At 40.4% G+C, this 19,683-nt stretch overlaps 1 protein-coding gene across 1 annotated transcript; it reads left to right on the top strand.

Moving 5' to 3' along the window:
- Positions 1-1,204: 1,204 nt before the first annotated feature.
- Positions 1,205-15,469, top strand: LOC137913994 (PHD finger protein 24-like). The gene is made up of 8 exons (XM_068757614.1): positions 1,205-1,627; positions 3,053-3,238; positions 8,886-8,964; positions 9,885-10,087; positions 11,470-11,636; positions 13,462-13,494; positions 14,605-14,682; positions 15,373-15,469. The coding sequence occupies exons 1-8, from the start codon at positions 1,205-1,207 to the stop codon at positions 15,467-15,469; spliced, it is 1,266 nt and encodes a 421-aa protein (XP_068613715.1).
- Positions 15,470-19,683: the final 4,214 nt, after the last annotated feature.

Genomic DNA, 19,683 nt, shown 5'->3' on the forward strand with positions numbered 1-19,683 from the left:
GACCTTTGAAAACAAGGTCATGCAAGAAGGAATCTATGACAAATTAAAAAAAATATTTGTTGGGAAAATGTAAATGACTTGTTCAGCATAAGAATTCTCTTATGAGAATTGTATTTAAATTGGATTTAAAGCAGGCTTGCATGACATGACTCCAGGAAGGTGTTAAAAATGCCCGTGAAGAGAGGAGTCAGCTCAGTGGCAGTGTTTCAGGATGGAGAAGGAAACATTGTCCGGCCCAGCAGCTTTGTGGGGGTTCAGCTTCATGAACTGTGTGTGCACATTTTGCTCCTGGATGCAGATGGGGGGGGGGGGGTATGTGGAGGCCTTTGATGAAGTGCCCTCCATGTTGTGATGGGAGGAGAGGGTGACTGGAGAGTCCGGGAGATGTGGCGTGCTGGGCGATCGAAGCGATTGTTCCTCAGAAGACACACTGCTGGTCTTTTGCACCGTGAGCACCACAAATCAAAATTCCATTCAGCTGCATTGGATTGGAATGTAAGCAGGCACCAAACCTCATCCTACTGGGGACATACACCCATTAACCTAGGTGTCTGGGGCATCTTGCATTAAATAACTACTAATATTTAACAGTGTTATCCTTAATCACAGGCCTGCTTTATAGATAACATAAAACACCGGGATTAAATATTCATATCCCAGCTTAAGGCATGTTTGCCATATTGCATAAAACTCAGAGATATGGAAGCAATTAGTGACACATTTAGAAGTACAAACATCAAGGTGTAATGCCAATATTTAGTGTCCTACTTCTTGGAGCTGTGTCTCATTTATCAGTTGCATCAAAACATATCAAATGGAGAAATCAACCCACCAGAGAACTGGTTATAACAAACCCAAATCTTTCAACACATGCTATTTCTTGGGTTAAGTGGTCTGCAGCTACTTGGTAAATATACAGGTTAAGTGTGTGAGCTGTAATTTGAACAGTTAGCACAGACTGGCTGTGTATCAGACTGGCTAAGGTTTGGCATTTATCTTATCAATATAATACTCAGTGATGTTTTTGAATTACTTTTATTGATTAAATATTTGGCACCAGTGAATTAGTCAAAATGACAAAAAATGCTTTCAAGGACCTTGGAGGATCTTGGATAATTGTGCTGCTGTTGGCCAGTGTCGATTTTAATGCAGCTTATTAGAGTAAATCTCTTCTGCTTCTTTCTCTTTCCATATGTCTGCAGCCATGGGAGTGCTAATGTCAAAGAAACAGGTGGAGAAGGTGCAGAAATGCAACGCCGTCGTGTCTGCCTTCCAATCGGGAGTTAAAGACCGTTATCCCCCGGCTAAACAGGCAGACAGTGAGGTGGAGGAAGGCAATGGCCCTGCCAAACCATCGGCCAGTGTTGATGAAAAGACCAGAGAGCAGGAGGAGAAAGAGGAGACGAACAATAGTGCATGTCCTTCAACCTCCCAGCAGGCCTCAGCGCCAGCCAGGGTTGAGTGTAAGGCCAACCAGGAGGCTTGGTCCAGATTACGAGATGGGAAAGGAGTGGAGCCTGAAGACCTTGACAAGAGCCATCAGCTCACACCACCTGCATTTGTGCGGCCCAAAAGGGAAGCCGATGATGATCAGCCTGTAGAGGTGGAGCTGGAGAAGAAAGAGCAGGTATGAAACAATTCCATTTTTCCTCATTAACTCAGTAAGGACTTCATATTTGAACTCCTTTTTTGATGTAACACTAAAAATCCTCACATTTTAAAATTAAAGAGTGTCTCAGGCATGTCAACAATCTCCATGGCAACAGCAGAATATCGTCTCTTTTCCTCACTAAGGATAGACATTTTGATAAAGCGTTCCAGCAAGGGTGAAAACGGGCTTTATCTAAACACCGTTGTTGAAGGTGAGAAAGTACGAGTTTGAAGTAGTTTTCTGCAAGCCTCTTTATCTCCTCGTACACTGAGAGATGTGTTGTTGTGTACAAGGACTCTTCACAGCATGGCACCTGTGGGCGGGCGGCTCCGGCTGGCTATATCCAGGGCCACACTGACGACAGGGGTGGGAGTTAACAGGAGAGCTGACACCATCAGGTTGTCTATTTGGCAAAGTGTAAACATTGTCTCACAGTCTCACTTGCTATCGCAGTTACATTTTTCTGAGAGGTGCAGAAATAAAAGTATCGATCTACGGATTTTTATTTCATTTGTATATATATATATTTGGGGGGGGGGGGGGGGGGGGGTAGTTTTTTTAAATGTTGCATGAATCGTAATCTAAGATTACTAGAGAATATATTTTTCTTACTAGAGAATATATTTTTCCTTTAAAGAGACAGACTTCAAGGGAATTTATTGTGTATAATTGCAATCCCAACCTTCTGGAGGTTACTGACCCAGATGCTTTTTGTGTAGTTTGCTCTTTCTTTATGTGTGAGCATCAGGCTTGTAGGGTCGCTTAATTTGTCAGCGTCATCTTTATGATGTTACCCCATCCTAGACGTTTATTACCTTTGCCACAAAGCATAACCCAAGATATTATTTTGCCTTCGACTATGATGTTTGCGTCTTGCCCTTGTACTGAAGATGGATGCACATGAAATGGGTTATGATTATAAGATGAACGCTGGCTGAAGAGATTTGCAAAGGTCTCATATGTCTTATGTGTGCAGCTGTCAAGCTGCTGCTACAGCACTGACAGATTAAAACAAATAAAACAGTGTGTGGATGGTAAATGGAAATGTGTTTCCATGGTTTACCAGTCAAGCCTCCTGCTGTCATTTTATGGGTTTGACATCTGAATTTATTCTGGATGTAAATGGAGAAAGTTAGGGAGACAATATGGGACAATGGGCCATTTGGACAAAGCCATGGGTATTAGTCTCTATGTGATTATATCTGTACATCTGAACAAAGAACACAGCACTGAACCGCTGATACATTATAAGACAGCAATCCCACCATACCATCAAGCCACACACACACCACTGATGGTAAGGGTCACCTGTCTATTCCATCCTCGATGGACATGAGAGTAATCCTCAAACTGCCCCCCCAAAATAAGATTCTAAATGATGCAATTTTAATCTTCTGTCAGCCACCCAGTGATGAGATGTGCGACGTGTGTGAGGTGTGGACGGCCGATGACCTGTACCCCTGCAGGATCTGCACCCGGGTGTTCCATGATGGCTGCCTGAGGGAGCTTGGCTACTTGCGTGCCGAGGCCCTGCAGGAGATGCGAGACGCAGCCCACGATGTTATCGGCTGGAGCTGCTACTATTGTGTAAGTCTGTTCGTCCCACTTGCACTCTTTAATGATGAATACAAATAAATGAATGTTGGATTAACAAATGCAGATTCATTCTAAAAAAAAGAACTAGGTTTCGAGGAACATTTGGTGCAATATTTAATCAATATCTATATTGAGACTTTATTTGGAGTTGTGCTTTTCCTTTAACGGATTCCATGAAATGATTTAGCTTTGTGACACATACAGAGACGTTTAATGCATCAGTTTAATGTAAGGAAGTTGTGGTGGTCCAAAAACACACAAATTAAGAATATGGTAATGAATTTTCAAAAAGAGAAAAAAGTTGTTCTGGTTATTAAAAACTACTTTAGAGCTCAACAATTTTTTTTATTATAGTTACCGATAATCTGACTGGTCTCTTTACATTAATGCACATTTAAATGTGCACAGTATTTAATAATATATGCTCATTAGATGTAATATCTTATAAATAGTTAAGATAAAAACCTCAATCTGGACATTGAAACATGACATCACACCTTATTTTAATTAAAGGCCACAAATCAAATTCAGACTTCCAAAGACTTCAAGCTTTAAATTATGACGTATGGATTCATACGGCTTGTTTCACAGATGTTGAACGCTGAGTTGCCTGCCAGACAGAGCCAATCCTTTTTTTTATTTCTCTTTGACAAATACAATAACGTGATACAGGAAGAAGTTAATTCACAAAAATATCCCTGGCTAAGCATAAATATAAAGACACGGACTTGAGAGGAGCATAATAACAATACAACACATTCTTTTCATGGCAGATTCCCCAAGTCACCGCAAAAAAAAACCCCACTCAAGTGGAGCTAATATCACAAACAGAGGCTCTGCTTCCTCTAAGTGTTAGACAGCTCTAATTAGCTAAAGCTGTCAGTGACAGTTGTCATGGTGAATGATCTGCCTTTAAGTCAATTCGCCACAGCTTGTTAATACAACAGTTGTTATTAAGTTGTGTTCAAAACTTTAGATATTGCTAAAGAAAAAAAAAACTGCAATATTTTCTCTTATTGCTGTCTTTTTTTTGGAAGGTCACGGATCGAGTGGTTTTTCACCACTGGGCTCTTCGGCTTCCAGTACTCGTCTGTTGCTGCTGATTTTATGTCCATGTTGCATGTATGATGGCAGCTTTTGTGCTGCACAGCTGTAATTCCCGTTATCTTCATTGCAACAAACACTTGGCTTCTCATCAGGAATTCCAGACCGTTGACAAAGCTGATGTCTCTCTGGTGAGCGTGGCACTGTTTGAGGCCTAATACAAGTCTGTTTTAATCGAGGCATAAACAGCTGAAGGGCGCTTTTGCTGGAGGACCCTTCAGAGTGGAGGAGGGGCTTTGCTGGCTTTCGACAGATTTTTTTCGAAGTGAAATTGCTTTGCCAGGGTGATGTTCTCGCACAATCTTTTTTTTTGGCTCCTTCTTCAACTTCCTTTTTCAATGCGTGTGAATGTGAGCGAAAGAAGACGATTCAGAGAAAGGAAGCGGGAGAGAGATGTTCTTTAAATTGTGAATTCTAAGCTTATTTGTCAGCAGACATCATTCAGCTGTTACAAATCCCCCCTTCTGTTGCGACTGACATTTACTTTCACATATAGGCACCGGAGACTTCTGCTGGCAGACGGACCAAGTTTCCTTGAAAGTGAATTTACAGTCAGCCCTTCTAAGCAAACTGCTGGGTGAATGTTTCAGTGGCAGCCAATCATATGCAACAGGGATATGGATCATAAATGACCTCGTGGCTTCTGCTTGAGCTTGTGCTGACAGTTCTGGACCAACCAATGCGTGCCTGTTAAAAAGTGCATTTGAAGGAGTCTTGCTACATGTTTCATTGACATGGAAAAAAAGAGTCATTTGTTTTTCACCCCATCTATGTCTATTGTAATGAATACCGGTAGATAGTCCGCATTTTGCTTTTCAGCTCTGGTCAATCGATACTATGTGCCTATTATCTGCAATATGGTTCTGGGAATACAGCGAAGTATCAACGCTTAAGTATTTTAAGTGACCCTTAAAAGATTTATCTCTAAAGTGTATATGGGTTTGACTTGGAGACATTTAGGTTTAATATTTTGGTTTAAATTGAAGTAAAAACAATGAAATTAAAAATCCAGATTAAATGCAGTTGTGAGATAGAGGCCCCCACCCTACATGATTGTGTCAAATTCCATAAACATTGGTCAATAATCAACCGAGACATTAATGAACGAATTTTAAAGCTCCATTGACTGCAATGTTACCACAAATTTCAAACTGATCCATAATCCAGGATCTCTCCTTGATCATCACCAAAATGTCACAATTTCCTGAAAATTTCATTAAGATCCATCCTGAACCTTTTGAGCTATCTTGCCAACAGAAGGACAGACAAACAAATGAGTTTGTCTGTCCGCCTCAGCGGAGGTAATCATCTTAGCACCTGTGACAGATAGTTGATGTGACAAAGGAAAACACATAGAGGGCTGCAACAGATTAAAACAAAAAGAATTGTGCTTCCCACACAGTATGAGAATGCACTTTCTTGTTGATCCTCCGCCAAGGAGGTTATGTTTTTGATGCTGTTTGTCTGTCTGTTTGTTTGTTAGCAGGATTAAGGAAAAACTGCTGGATGGATCTTGGTGGGAAAAAAAATCTGAAGATGGGTCTAGTTTAGATCCCATTAAAATATCCATCTGGATACAAAGAAATCTGGATTTTTACGTTTACTTATAATGGAGGCTTTGTAATAATAATAATAAAATAAAATCTTGTCAAATATGCATTTAATTCACTGACCAAAAATCACAGCCATAAAGGGGTCTGATATTACATAACAAACCATTTCAGAAGTCCACATAAGCAAAAACACACTCACTCAACTATCATGCAAAATGTTGAACATTTTCTTTAATTATGAGGGGGATGAACTGCTTGGGGGCGGCTCGGTGGCGCAGTGGTAAGCACTGTTGCCTCACAGCGAGATGGTCGCAGGTTCGTCTCCGGCTTGTGGCCATTCTGTGTGGAGTTTGCATGTTCTCCCCGTGCCTGCGTGGGTTCCCTCCGGGTTCTCCGGCTTCCTCCCACCTCCAAAGACATGCAGCCTAGGCTGATTGGTGACCCTAAATTGTCCGTAGGTGTGAGTGTGTGTGTGGCTGGTTGTCTGTCTCTGTGTTGCCCTGCGATGAACTGGCGGCTTGTCCAGGGTGTACCCTGCCTCTCGCCCATTGACTGCTGGGATTGGCTCCAGCTTGGCCCGTGACCCGATAGCGGAATAAGCGGTGAGAAATGAATGAACTGCTTGGTTGAGGTTTGCACTCTCTGAGTGCTTTTCCAGTTTTAGAATAACATATTTAGATATATTGATACGTACTATATAAGGATTCTCAAACTCTTCCCCAAAAGTTCTTGGAAATGACATTTTGAGCAAGTGAGGCCTGGAAGTTCAAAGATTGAATCTCAAGATTGTAAAATTCTTTAAAAAAAAAAAAAAAAGATTGTAAAACTCCTTTCTTGATATAAATCCCCATTCAATGGCTTTTGTTGTTGTGTGGCTGTAACTCTTGCTTAGCTGAGACACATTCCAGTAACAATTCCAGTCTTCTGCAATGACACATTAAAACTTAAACAAGGACATGGTGTCCCAGCCTGCATCCACATCACATGCCGGAGAGATACAGACAGGATGTGAGTCTATTATCCTGGTTGAGGCTCATGTCCGGTACTGTGTGGGTCCATATTAATATGAATAGCTCAGTCCTTAATGGTCAAAAACGGAAGAGGCGTTGCAGGAAATAAGCAAACATGCTCATACGGCATGAACCCTTGATTCATGGTGTTACTACTTTGCTGTAATCTTGTTGGCAGGTTGAAGAAATGCAGCAGGACACGCACAGCTTGCTGGGACATGTGTCCGCTTCCCAGTGGCTGCTTTAATGAGGCCAAGTGGCCTTCTTCGATTGCGGCAAATTAAACTTTAATATGCAGTGAAAGTTGGGGATGGGTGTGGACCCAAGACAGAGTCAGTGTGTGGACGAGGGTAATCTAAGTTTGATCACTGAACTTCTGGTTTTATTTATTTCATACTTCCCCTTATTTAGCAGTATTTACTGCTACCGTGTTTTTGTTTGCAATTTGTCATAGTCACATATTCTGGAAAGGAAACCTGAGCTCGATGAAATTCAATGATTGGTGTGACGGAGCGTCTTCGAACGCCCCGTCGTTTGCTGTCCGACACGCTCTCTCTACATGGTGCTGCAAATATTCATTTAGAGTTCATAATGAGATTTTTAGAAAGTATTGATCGATTGTAACCATAATTGAGGGTAACGTAAACAAACTGGAGTTAACTAACCAACAGTCACCATAGAGATCATTAAAGTTTCATAAATAATTTACACAAAAATATAAATATTAAAATCAATATTTCTTGTGGGTTTTTTTTATCCCTATTTGTGGATTTTCTGATATCCATGCATATTTCATCACATTAATGTGATTGGATGGCTTTCAATTTCCATAGCAGCAATTAAATACACATTATTACATTTTGACCTGGCCATATGTAAATATAGATGAAATAAACTTTTTGTTTCTTTTAAAGAACTTTATTTTTTTTTTTTATTATGGCTGTACATCCATGAATATGACACATTAGGATGAAAGATGAATGGTAACATTTTCCCAAACCTTATCCGAAGTGCTTGCTATTCATCTAACCACAGATTCTGGAAAAGTATTGGAAATGTATAAATACGGTGTTTGATTCATTCACATACATGTGCTTTCTCTTGAGAGCAAGAGAGAGCTGAGCCGAAAGGCGAAGCTCTCCATTTACCGGTCGATCTTCGTTCCTACCCTCACCTATGGTCACGAGCTTTGGGTAGTGACCGAAAGAACGAGATCGCGGGTACAAGCGGCTGAAATGAGCTTCCTCCGTAGGGTGGCTGGGCTCTCCCTTAGAGATAGGGTGAGAAGCTCAGTCATCCGGGAGGAGCTCGGAGTAGAGCCGCTGCTCCTCCGCGTTGAGAGGAGCCAGATGAGGTGGCTCGGGCATCTATTCAGGATACCTCCTGGACGCCTCCCCGGTGAGGTGTTCAGGGCACGTCCCACCGGGAGGAGACCACGGGGAAGACCCAGGACACGCTGGAGAGACGATGTCTCTCGGCTGGCCTGGGAACGCCTCGGGATCCCCCCGGAAGAGCTAGAGGAAGTGGCCGGGGAGAAGGAAGTCTGGGCTTCCCTGCTTAGGCTGCTGCCCCCGTGACCCAGCCCCGGGATAAGCGGATGAAGATGGATGGATGGATGGATGGATGGACATACATGTGATGCTGGCATGAAACATATGACATAATAACATTGATTGAGCTTTTGTAATCATGTACACATAAAAAAAAAATGTTATGCTGAATATAAAACACTCAAACCTTAATTGAAATGAACTAAAAAACCTTTATTGAATAACATGGAATATGTAATAGTTGCTGACATCGCAATCCATTACATTGTATGTTTATGAATAATTGTAGGAAGCACATCTAGGGCTGACTCTAGATAATTAGATCACATTTATGTCATGCACCATTTGACTAAATTAATGATTACGTCTTCTGTTTCTCGTAAAATGAAATTCTCTGCCGTCGTCTTTCCATTTCCTGCAGGATAATCTGAATCTGCTCCTAACAGAGGAGGAGATGTACAGCCTAATGGAGACCTTCAAGCAGTGCAAGATCATCCCGGGTGAGTCGCCGTAAAGTAAAGTTAGAAAATAAGACACTGCTACTGTAAATGGCAATTTAAATTGGTTTGCCACTTAAATACAAGCTGGTAGCCGTTAATGCCTATTAGTCTCATCGCATTAGTTAGCATGCTCGCATTAGCTTACAGCATGACAGCGCGGCCTCGCAGTTTTACATACAGAACAAAAGTGAAAATTAAGTGGAGAAGAAATAGATATTCAGTAGGAGATGGAATAAAACATTCGCTTTTATATAATGTGCAATTATTATATATTAAAATACATTAAATGGCCGCTACCCCTCCCTGCAGAATATATGAAGCAGAACATGTTTACTTTTGCATGATAAATGCTAATTTGAAACAAACTATTTGTGATGTCACTTGCTTTTTAAAATTACATTATTAATGAGTGCAGAGAAACTTTAACAAATGCACGTGAAAACGGTCTGATTGTGTCAGACTCACAGCTCAGCTCGGCCGTTGGAACCAGAATGAATCCATTTCAAAAGATGTTTTGAGGACCACGTTCTGCTTAACCGACAGTCTTGACTTCTTACATTCTCCTGTCAATTGCTCTACATCTGTTGACACTAAATTAATTTGTTCGGAGGCAACCTCTATTTCTGCACTCTTACAACCTCCATTGGGGAGCAGAGACAAGGTCACTGGTGAACAAGTACTCGACCTGACAGAGAGCTATACTACATGTACGTAGAATTAACCATCATTGCTCCTCCCGCCTATCTCCTCCTCAGTGTGTGGCATTTTTCCATAGCTTGGGGGGGGGGCTGGCGGGGGCAATCAGTGAGAGGTGGCCCCGTGCCATTGTTGAGAATGAGTCACCATAAGGTAATTATTTCTGGAAGACTGCACAGCAACTAATTAGATCTGATGTGATGAATTGTTCCTTGCTGCTGTAGAGTCATGCCTGGTGTCAGATGAGCTGCTTCAGTACCGCCACTTTGTATCCAAGCAGCAGTTTGATAAAGACCTGACCGATGAGCAAGAGGAGGAAGTAATGGCTCAGTTTGCAGCGCTGGATCCCGAGAAGAAGGGCCACATTGAATGGTCGGACTTCCTGTGCTTTGAAACACTGGCGGTCTTGAGGAAGTTTCGCTCAGAGGTAAATCCCATGCGCAGACTGCACGATTTGTGACACTTAAGTTGTGACTATGCCTCATACAACTGAATCAGTATTATGTTCATACATGTAACTGTCTGCATGTCTCAGTTGCCGTGGCCTTGTTTACATTTGAACACAAAATGATGACAGGTAGATGCCCGATAAATGCTGCTGATGCCGAATAATCAGTGTGACACTGATGGATGGCATCTGAAAGTATATATAGAATGAATACACATGTTGTATATATTTCAGATACAACTCACAGTATTCCTATAACAGTACAGTAATACCTCGACACACGAGCGCTTTGAGTGATTTGGCATCACTGAGTGGAGTGTATCGACAATATGTACAATTCTCAAACAGAACGATGCTAATAAGGACACAAAGCCTTCCAAAGGCAGAACTAATTATATCTAAGTTTGTGTACGGGTAAGGTACAATTACGGTATAAAGTGTCTACGTACTTTAGTGATTTGAGTTACGAGCTCGGTCCAGGAACAAATTATGCTCATATGTCAAGTTATTACTGTATTTAGCACACTGGAAAAATGGTAATTCTCAAGTGCATCTGTGTTGCAGAACTACATTAAGTGTAAACTATGTAGGAATACAAGGATTTGGGGTTATTCTTGCACATTATGAAGGGAGGCTTAGAACCCATGAACACGTAGCATCGTCTGTTAGAATTACGGACAGCACGACCTCGGACAGGATTCATTCAATTTGCTGACAAAAATGTTTGCTTGAGTTTTAAGCAGCAGCCGGATAATGGATGTCTGCATTGGTAATCAACATGAAATATGTTGAACTACGTTCCAATGAATTTTGAATTTTGTTTATGTTGTTTCATTCATTGTAGCGGACACAGTCATAAATGACCTATAAAGTATTGCAGTTCTGAAAAAGACTAGACTTCTGAGCTTAATGCTGCATGATATTTCTGCATATATTTCATATGATGTGTAAATAATCTACAATCAGTTTTGTGTTTTGATGAACGGTATCTTCCAGCCTGCCAGGTGGGGTGTCTGGTAAAATCAACCCTTCCTCTTGTAGATCCAAAGAAAATTGGCTTGTGTCCCCAAATTACTCTCCTTTATTGCATTTGATGCCCTGGCAGCAGCTTAAATACTATATGTTTTTGGCTTTGCAGATTCATTTTACGATTTGCAATTTGTGACTCTGAGGTGACATGGGGTAAAGCATTGCTTGCTAATTATGTCAAACATGTGATAATATACTTGAAAAAGTTTGAGGCCAAAAAATTTGTATTCATGCCTCTAAATTACAGCACTGAAATGCAGATGAAAAAACATTAATGATAAAAGGAGGACATCCAGGCAAATGTATTACTTAAATAAAACATTTATTTCTAGAACTCAATGATGCGCCTGTTAACTGCCAAGGAGAGAGACAACGCACGATCAGTGTTCCTGAGTCTGGGCCTGGATCGAGATGGCATGATTTCAAGAGCAGAATGGCGCCAGGCCCAGCAGTCCTGGTTCCAGAAGCTCAGCAAAGACTCACAGTCCTGCAATGTGAGGTGAGCACACCACAGACAAATCCAGCCATGACTGAGTCAGTAAGTAGTAAGACTCAAAACCAGTCTAACATATTCTATTTTCAGACTAACAGTAAAACATCTGCATAAAGTCCTGCAGACATTTTGGGGGGAGTTAGGGTTTCATCTGTATGCAAATTGTAACAGTCATGAAAAATAAAAAAAGTTTGCCTCCTCTGGGAAAAGATATGATTAGAGGCAAGATAGGAATGTGTTTTGTTTTCTAATATGCATGTTATGGACAAAATCTAGGTTCAAAAATATAGAGCGCAGTAAACATTTGTTATTTTATTTTTTGCAGATCATACACCACTTTAATTGTCAGGGATGAAAAAAATGATTGTCATTTTTTTCCCCAACATCAACACAAACACACAAACGTACTTCACTGGACATGTGTCCCCTTGTCAACATTTTAGGTTGCTGCGGCTTTTGAAATGCGTCCCTTCTCTGTTTTACAGGCCCACCTTTTAAGTGATAATCATGCATACCTTAACTTGGATCCATGGTAACATGAAAACAATCAGAATATATTGAACTCTGGTCTGTTCCATCTGTCTGGACCCTAACTTCATTATTTAGTTTCTCACTCATACTGTAGTTGTCTAAAGATCTTAAAGTTGTGGTTATAAATGCAAAAGTTGCATCGTAAGGGCAGCAAGTTTAAGGGATATTTATCAATTGAAATTAATAATATGTTGCTATTGATAGACTTCAATGGGATTAATAATAATATATATATATATATATATTGATAACCCCCTTTCAGGAGATACACATTGTCTTCTTGAACTTTTTATTAATTTGAATTTTACCTTTATTTAACCAAGTAAGTTAAGTGAGAACTAATTCTCATTTTCAATAATGAACTGGACCTAAATTGCGTGTTTTTTAGTTTTAGTTTTTATTTTAAATGCGTTTCGTTTTTGTATGCAAATGAGCAAACTGTTATTATCTTTGGAGATGGAGGAGGAATATACAACAGGCATACTTCACACTATTTACACTCCATCACACTTTGCATGCAGAATAATGACAGGGAAGTCAATGTTAATTAAGTTGAATGAGAGGCATTGGATTTGGCAATAAAGGAAACAAGGATTATCACAGAATATTTGCTTCTGGGAAACATATTGAAATTATCACAACATGTGAAGAAAGAGTAAATTCAGCCAGATCTATATTATATTAATACGTTTCATTTGATGATGCATTTTGCACTGCTAGTCAGGATGTTGGCAAGCACTTAATGCCCTCCATTTGGAGGCAGAGTATGATTGCCTTTCTGCAATTAATAAACTGTCCGTTACTGGATTGACAAAGCCATTTACTTTTTGTCGGAATGCATTTTCGAAGACTTTTCAGGCTGTGCTGTGTTTGGCCTGAGATCTGTTCATGTTTAGCAACAGGGCTTAGACAAAGCAAAAAGATACAAGACAGTATTGTATCTGTGGTTCTGTAGACTTTCATCACGCTTCATCCTTTTTAGTTACTCATGCACTGCTACATCACAGTTTAACAACTTGTCATATGTTTTGTACGTGATGTCAGAATTTGTAGTAAGTGGTGACTACGAACAAATGTAGTCAATTAGACACATTCCTCTTTTGAATGAAGTGGACCACCAAAGTATGAAATAAATGAAGTATTTCAGATTTGTGTGGCTCCTCCACCACCTCAGAGAGTGTCATGTGACTGCATGCATGTGAATGTGTTTGCTACTGCTTATAACCTCTTGTGCTGACTCATCTCCTGTGCTGTGCCATTTCATCACTGTCACCCATGCAACAATTGGCATTCCCCACAGACTCATGGGAATCTGCTCTCCTATGAATTGTGGGTGAGTGTGACTCAGACCTGCATGGCTGTCATCCTCACGTCAACACCCTTGAGTTCTCCGCAAACCTCCAAGTATTTTCAGACAACTCCTTGATTTAGATTTTACTTGTAATCTAACCCTCAGTCTACATATCTGAACTCGTTCTAAATACACAGCAATCAAAGTGTCATGCTTCCCTGAATGAAATGCAACACGCATAATGTGAGCCCTTCCTCTGATTAGGACTTGTTACATGGAGGCATGAATCGAATCACACTGGCCTCTGATTACAGGAATCAAAAAGAGATCCTTCTGATCTCTTTGGGAGAGCTTTGCTTTAAAAGCCTCACTTATCACTATAAGTGGACACTGTGGACGTGAAGCATGTGAGTGCACATCAGGTCCATGCATAACACTAAAAGCCAGCCATGCTCATTAAAAAGGAAATATTGAATGAGGCATGACGCTACTCTTTGCTAGCTGGATTATAGTCATTATCAAGTTTCAGCGTGAGAGAGATAAGACTTTTTTTTCTCCACATCACTCAAAAGAATCCTCATAAGAGCCTCTACCTGACTGAACGCTAAAAAAAAGAACTTATATAAATGTAGAAGTAATCTAGGTTCATACTGAAACACCACCTGCCCGATTTCAGGAGCTCATCAGCAAATGCTGCCTGGCTGCAGAGGAAGTCAATGAGAGGGGCTCGATACCCCTAGAAGCAGCCTTGTTAAAATACTTAGAGATCACATATTGCCGGTATACCCTTTTTCCACAAGTTAACACAGTTCCCAGACACCATATGAAATATCTGTCCCAGTCTTTGGTCAAAATAAAAAACAGATGCTGCAGGACAGCATCCTTCTTTTCTGTCTCAAACAGCTCTGCCAGAAAAGCCCCTGAAAACGAAAACAAAACTAAATTCATTGCGTGCACGTGCACAGCTGCATCTGTAGGATCCCTGAGACACGTCTCTGGAAAAGCACTTAAAAAGATTAGTGGTACAGGCGAGTAAAGAAATAATTTAGTGCAAATTTTTATATAAGAATTTGGCATCCTCTCCTTTCAGTGACTACTAGTATTCTATTGAACTCCTGCTTTTGTGTTTTTATTCTTTGTCTTCTGGTGCAGCATAAGTCACGTTGGACCCATGTGCGAGAGTAGTCCAGCCAGCTCCGGCAGTGAACGGAGCAAAACTGATGAAAACAGGTTTGTCTTCACTGGATTTATGACTACGTAAAAGACATGGGCAAAAAATATTAGAAACTAACTATAACAGATTTGCTGTAAATATCAGTTGGATGAAGCTAACACCAGCAAGGAAATTTACATAAACTTGTTCACTTTGTGAGCATAAATCCTGACCCCCCCCCACTGGACCAGGCTACAAATTGCCTTTATGAACTTGGAGACGTACTTGTGCAAAACGCATTAATATTTCATGGAATTAATTTGGAGTAAAATTATAGGACCCAAACTGCTGTGTTCTTGGAAACACAATTCTCCCTCCAGGCTTTCCTCATCCTACAATGGACCTCTGGCTCACATTTGTCACCAGACAGTAGAGACATATCACGTATTTCATATTGCAACAATTTGCAATCATTTTTAGAGAACTCAAAAGTATCTGGATCTACTGGGATCTGCGCATTCTACTTTCTCTAATATCATCAAATTATTTGTTCTTTGTGGTTATGTTAAGGAGCACTTTTGTTCTTGCATATAAACTTTATTAACATTTCACTGTTGTCCTTTATGAACTTTATTTCTGAAGTGCTCCATGGTTCGTTTGCTCAACCTCTCTCCACAGCACCTTTTCCATTCCCCTAATTTTAATTATACAGTAACAATAAATATTTGTATTTAACTAGGAAATATACCCCTCTGTTTATTCCACAGACTGATGACCTGGGCAGACTTTTTAAAGGAGAGTGCCATCTATATCTTGGCTGCACGCCCCAATAGCTCTGCCATGCATATCCGTTTGCCTCTATAGTCCAGGACGGTCCGCTGCAGCCCAGCAGGGAGAGGGAGCGAGAGCGATGGAAGGTGTACCCGTCGTATGCAGATGAGTGGAGCAAGGCGGACATGATGACACAGTGATGTGAGGAAATCAACTGAGAGGACTGAGAAAGAATGTAGATCAAGCCATCGACTGAATCTCTACCCCTCTGTATCAACCCCACGGCCACGAAAACTGACAACACAACACACGCACACACAGACTGACAACGATAACGCAAGTGACAGCAGCTGTCACAGGTCCCCGACTCGAAACCCTGACGGCTTAAAACAAGTTCAAGAGGTAGAATGAGGATGTCAGAGGTGTTTCTGAAACTTTGAAGTGTAGACATGCACAAAATGAGACAAGCTTGTGTTGAATAAATCTAGACTGCTCTGTACGGCCTTCTGACGACATAACACATCGCTCCACGTGTGCATCAGTGCGACAGGCTGTTACTCTTTGTTATTCACCATCAGACTTGTCAATCACGCTACGCAGAGGCACATACAGATTCTTTAATGGTACTCTTACTTGTGGATGGGCTTATGGAAGGGGGTTAGCACTGCAACTGCCATTATCAGAACATATACCAAACAGGAATGAAAGCTATCTGCATAAACCATATTATATGAGAACTGCTATTCATACCAGTATAAATTAATGTTATGCATTAAAACACTGTATTTATTCCGGTATCCACCCATATAGCCTGTGTTTTCCCCCATTAACTTCCAAGATGTTCTTCTAAAGTGTGAACAGGGTATGTGGAGTGAACATTAATGAAGCTAACCCTAGTAATTGTTGTGTATATATACTGCCATATCGTACATTATGTTCCTGTTTGTGCCCAGAGCTTGCACTTTGCTAAAAGGTGGAGTCATCTGCCACTTCTGCTCGAGTGTCAATATTACTAAAGGACAATCTGGAGAAGTTGTGCAAGCATTTTGTCATTTGTTTATATGCATAACACATGATGGAAACTTTATTGTTACAGGTTTCATAACAATTTAGATGCACAGGAAACTGCCCACAGACTCACTTGAAACATGCTGTAACAAGAGGAACGTCATGCAGTGTTCATGCCATGTAACGAAGGGTCGATTTCAGGTCGTGTTAGTGAATAAATGTGATGATGAAATGAAACGTGATCGTCTGAATGGTATGGCACAGTGCTGAAATAAATGCATAACATTTACTCTCTATTTTTGGAAATATTGATGTATTTTCTTTTTATTATTATAAATGACAACAAAGAAACAACAACAAACAACAAAAAGCCTATAAGACAATGAAGTTGCAACATTTACCACAATACTATACTATTATATAATAATAATACTATATAAGAATATTTTCTCAACACAAATTATGTAAATTCTTTACATTTGCATGAAATAATAATTGTTTGTCTACTTACAACTAATTAAAAAATAGTGTCTATGGCATCAGTTATGACAAATCAATAATTATTTTTTTTAATTAAGCTTTTTTAATTAAGCTTTTTATTGTCAGTGTCATCACAATACAAGTACAGTGCAACATTGGAACAAGAGTATGTTGCAAGAACAACACACCAACACTGACCACTTTGTAGTACTACCTAAATATCCGCCAGTATTTACAACACACCTTTTTTTCTAAAGGAACCAGTGAGATCTTTGTCCTCATTCATTTACAATAGACTTTTTTAACATCCATCCATCCACTTACTTGCCGATTTTGCACTTTGCGGGTCACGGGAGTTGCTGGAGCCTATCACAGCTTGCTATGGGTGGGGTACACCTGGGACACGTCACCAGCACATTGCGGGGCCACACAGTGACAGACAACTATCCACGCACACGCTCAAACACTATATGCAATGTGGAGGAATCAATTCATCCAAATTGCTTGTTTTTGGAGGTGGAAGGAAACCGGAGAAACCCACACGGACACAGGGAGAACATACAAACTACACACAGATAGGATTTGAACTTGTTTTGAGGCGACAGTGCTAACCACTACACCACCGTGCCACCTGAATGGCATGAATAATGGAGATTATTCACCAAAAGCTCAAAAATGATTTTCATCTTCATGACCCAAATGCCAAAAGAAGAAACTAAAAATAAAAACTGCGCGCCCAAAATAAACACCTTTATGTCTGTTCACGTTGAATTGATTTCACACTTGTTTGTAGCACTTAATTGTGTGTTCTCAGACTGGAGAGCTGCAACTTGTCGAAGCAGAAAATACAAATAATACAAAACAGCGCTTCCTATATTGCCATCGGAGACTAAAAATTCAACAGAGGGCAAAAGGCTTTCCCTGAAAAGAGTTTAGTGGGTAGGAACTGAGATGTACGATGTACATAAAATGGACAGAAGCCCCGACCTCACAGCACCATGCCAGTGGAATTCTCGCCTACAACAGAAATGAAAACGATTGCCTCTTATATCATCAAGACATCGCTTTCTCACAAAGACGAACCACTGAGCATTGGTCTTGAAGGCTTGCCAAATTGCACAAAGTCAAACTGGAGGAAATAAAGAAGGAGAGAAATAAGTGAAGTGTTGAAGTCCAAGTGGACCTCTGCTGCCCTGAAGCTATAGCTATCCTTTTGTCTGTCAGCAACACATAGAAAGTAGCCAGCAGCAGCTCGCCAGATACCGAACAGAAGGTCAAACTGTAAGATTCGGAGAAAGACATGCAGTAGAAGGAGACAGAGAGAGATAAAGTCGCACAGACGCTAAACAGGAAGTAGAGATGAAAGGGCACAAGCAATGAGCAAGTGTGTGTGTGTGTGTGTGTGTGTGGTAGAGAAATCGCTTTGAGGAGGATGTTATGCAACTGTTTCATAACTGATTCAATAACGATGCTCTTCTCTGGGTTAATTGCTACATTAAAAGCTGAGTTAAATGTGAAACTTGAGCTTTGGAAGAGTCTGAGGTTATTCCTCTCAAATAGCCACACAGATTGCTTTCGACCTTGTGACGCAGCCTTCATGTCATTTGGGACATGAGGCTTAGGAATAATTTCTCATGTCCATCAGGTGAAACTGTTCTTCAAATTTATTTTAAAGTTTACTTTATTTAGTGATAAAGACTGAATAAGAACGCTAGCAAAGGTTTTTTTTTTAATAGATTAGTTTATAGTATGAGAACATTTTAGCATTAAAAAGCAAAATATTTAATGTAATCATATCAGGATATTATTTGAAAACTCTAAAATGTTTCTGCTATGCAGTTTTGAGTAGATAATTTCTGGAAAGCAATCGTTTTCTAATCTTGTTCACATGTGTCAAGGCTTAAAAATGAATGAATGAAAAAAAAATGAACATTGGGCATTAAGCCAAATCAGGTCTTGAAAAGATTGGAGCTTATCTGACAAATCAAGCATCAAATGGGCGCCGTCAAATCCGTGATAAACGAGCACCTATCATGCCGGCGCCTTTTGATCCGCGCGCCCTTTGTATGTTTGAAATACCGAAAAATCAGCTGTTAATGAGACTGCGCCGAATCACCAGGTGCGTCATAAGGTCGTGAAAATACGGTACACACTGAGATACTAAGGGTAATTGTAAGTTGTTAAGAAAAGGGCTAACATCTATCACTGTTGGGTTTTGATGTGATAATAACAAAAATGCTAATTTCCATTTTCAGTGTTCAGCAATCACATTCATTATTACAGGGCCGTTATCATGTACTTATTACAGATATTATTTGTTTTTCCTTCACAGCATTCTTCCCTTGTAATGAACTGTATATATTATTGTTTTCTCCTCATTAGGCTTCACATCTCTCAGACAGTATCATTAATATATGTGGAAACAGTAAGACTGTTATTGCATGAAGCAACAATTTATGTGAAGAGGTTTATTTGTACAGTTAGAAGCAGTAGCAAAATGTTTTTATCATAGACAACTTGCAAAAAAGATATCATAGCCAGGTATTTACAGTAAAATGACCACAATTGAAGCTGATTGCAGTGATCGGTTCACAGCAGCTTGCCAAGTAGTGTTAGTCATCACACCCCATTTGTAATGCAGAGGAACTCTGTCTAAAGGTTATCTGGCTTGTCCTACAGCGAGTGCATGAGGTCCAGGTGCTGTGGTGCAGATGGCTGATATGCCTTGCGATGGTTTAACTCAGCGGGGACGGGCATCAGCAAACAGCCGCGCCGGTGTGGTCATGGCTCATGGGACGCGAGGCAGGAGCGGAGCCACA

This window comes from Brachionichthys hirsutus, unplaced genomic scaffold (genome assembly GCF_040956055.1).
Source record: "Brachionichthys hirsutus isolate HB-005 unplaced genomic scaffold, CSIRO-AGI_Bhir_v1 contig_646, whole genome shotgun sequence".
NCBI classification, from domain to species: Eukaryota; Metazoa; Chordata; class Actinopteri; order Lophiiformes; family Brachionichthyidae; genus Brachionichthys; species Brachionichthys hirsutus.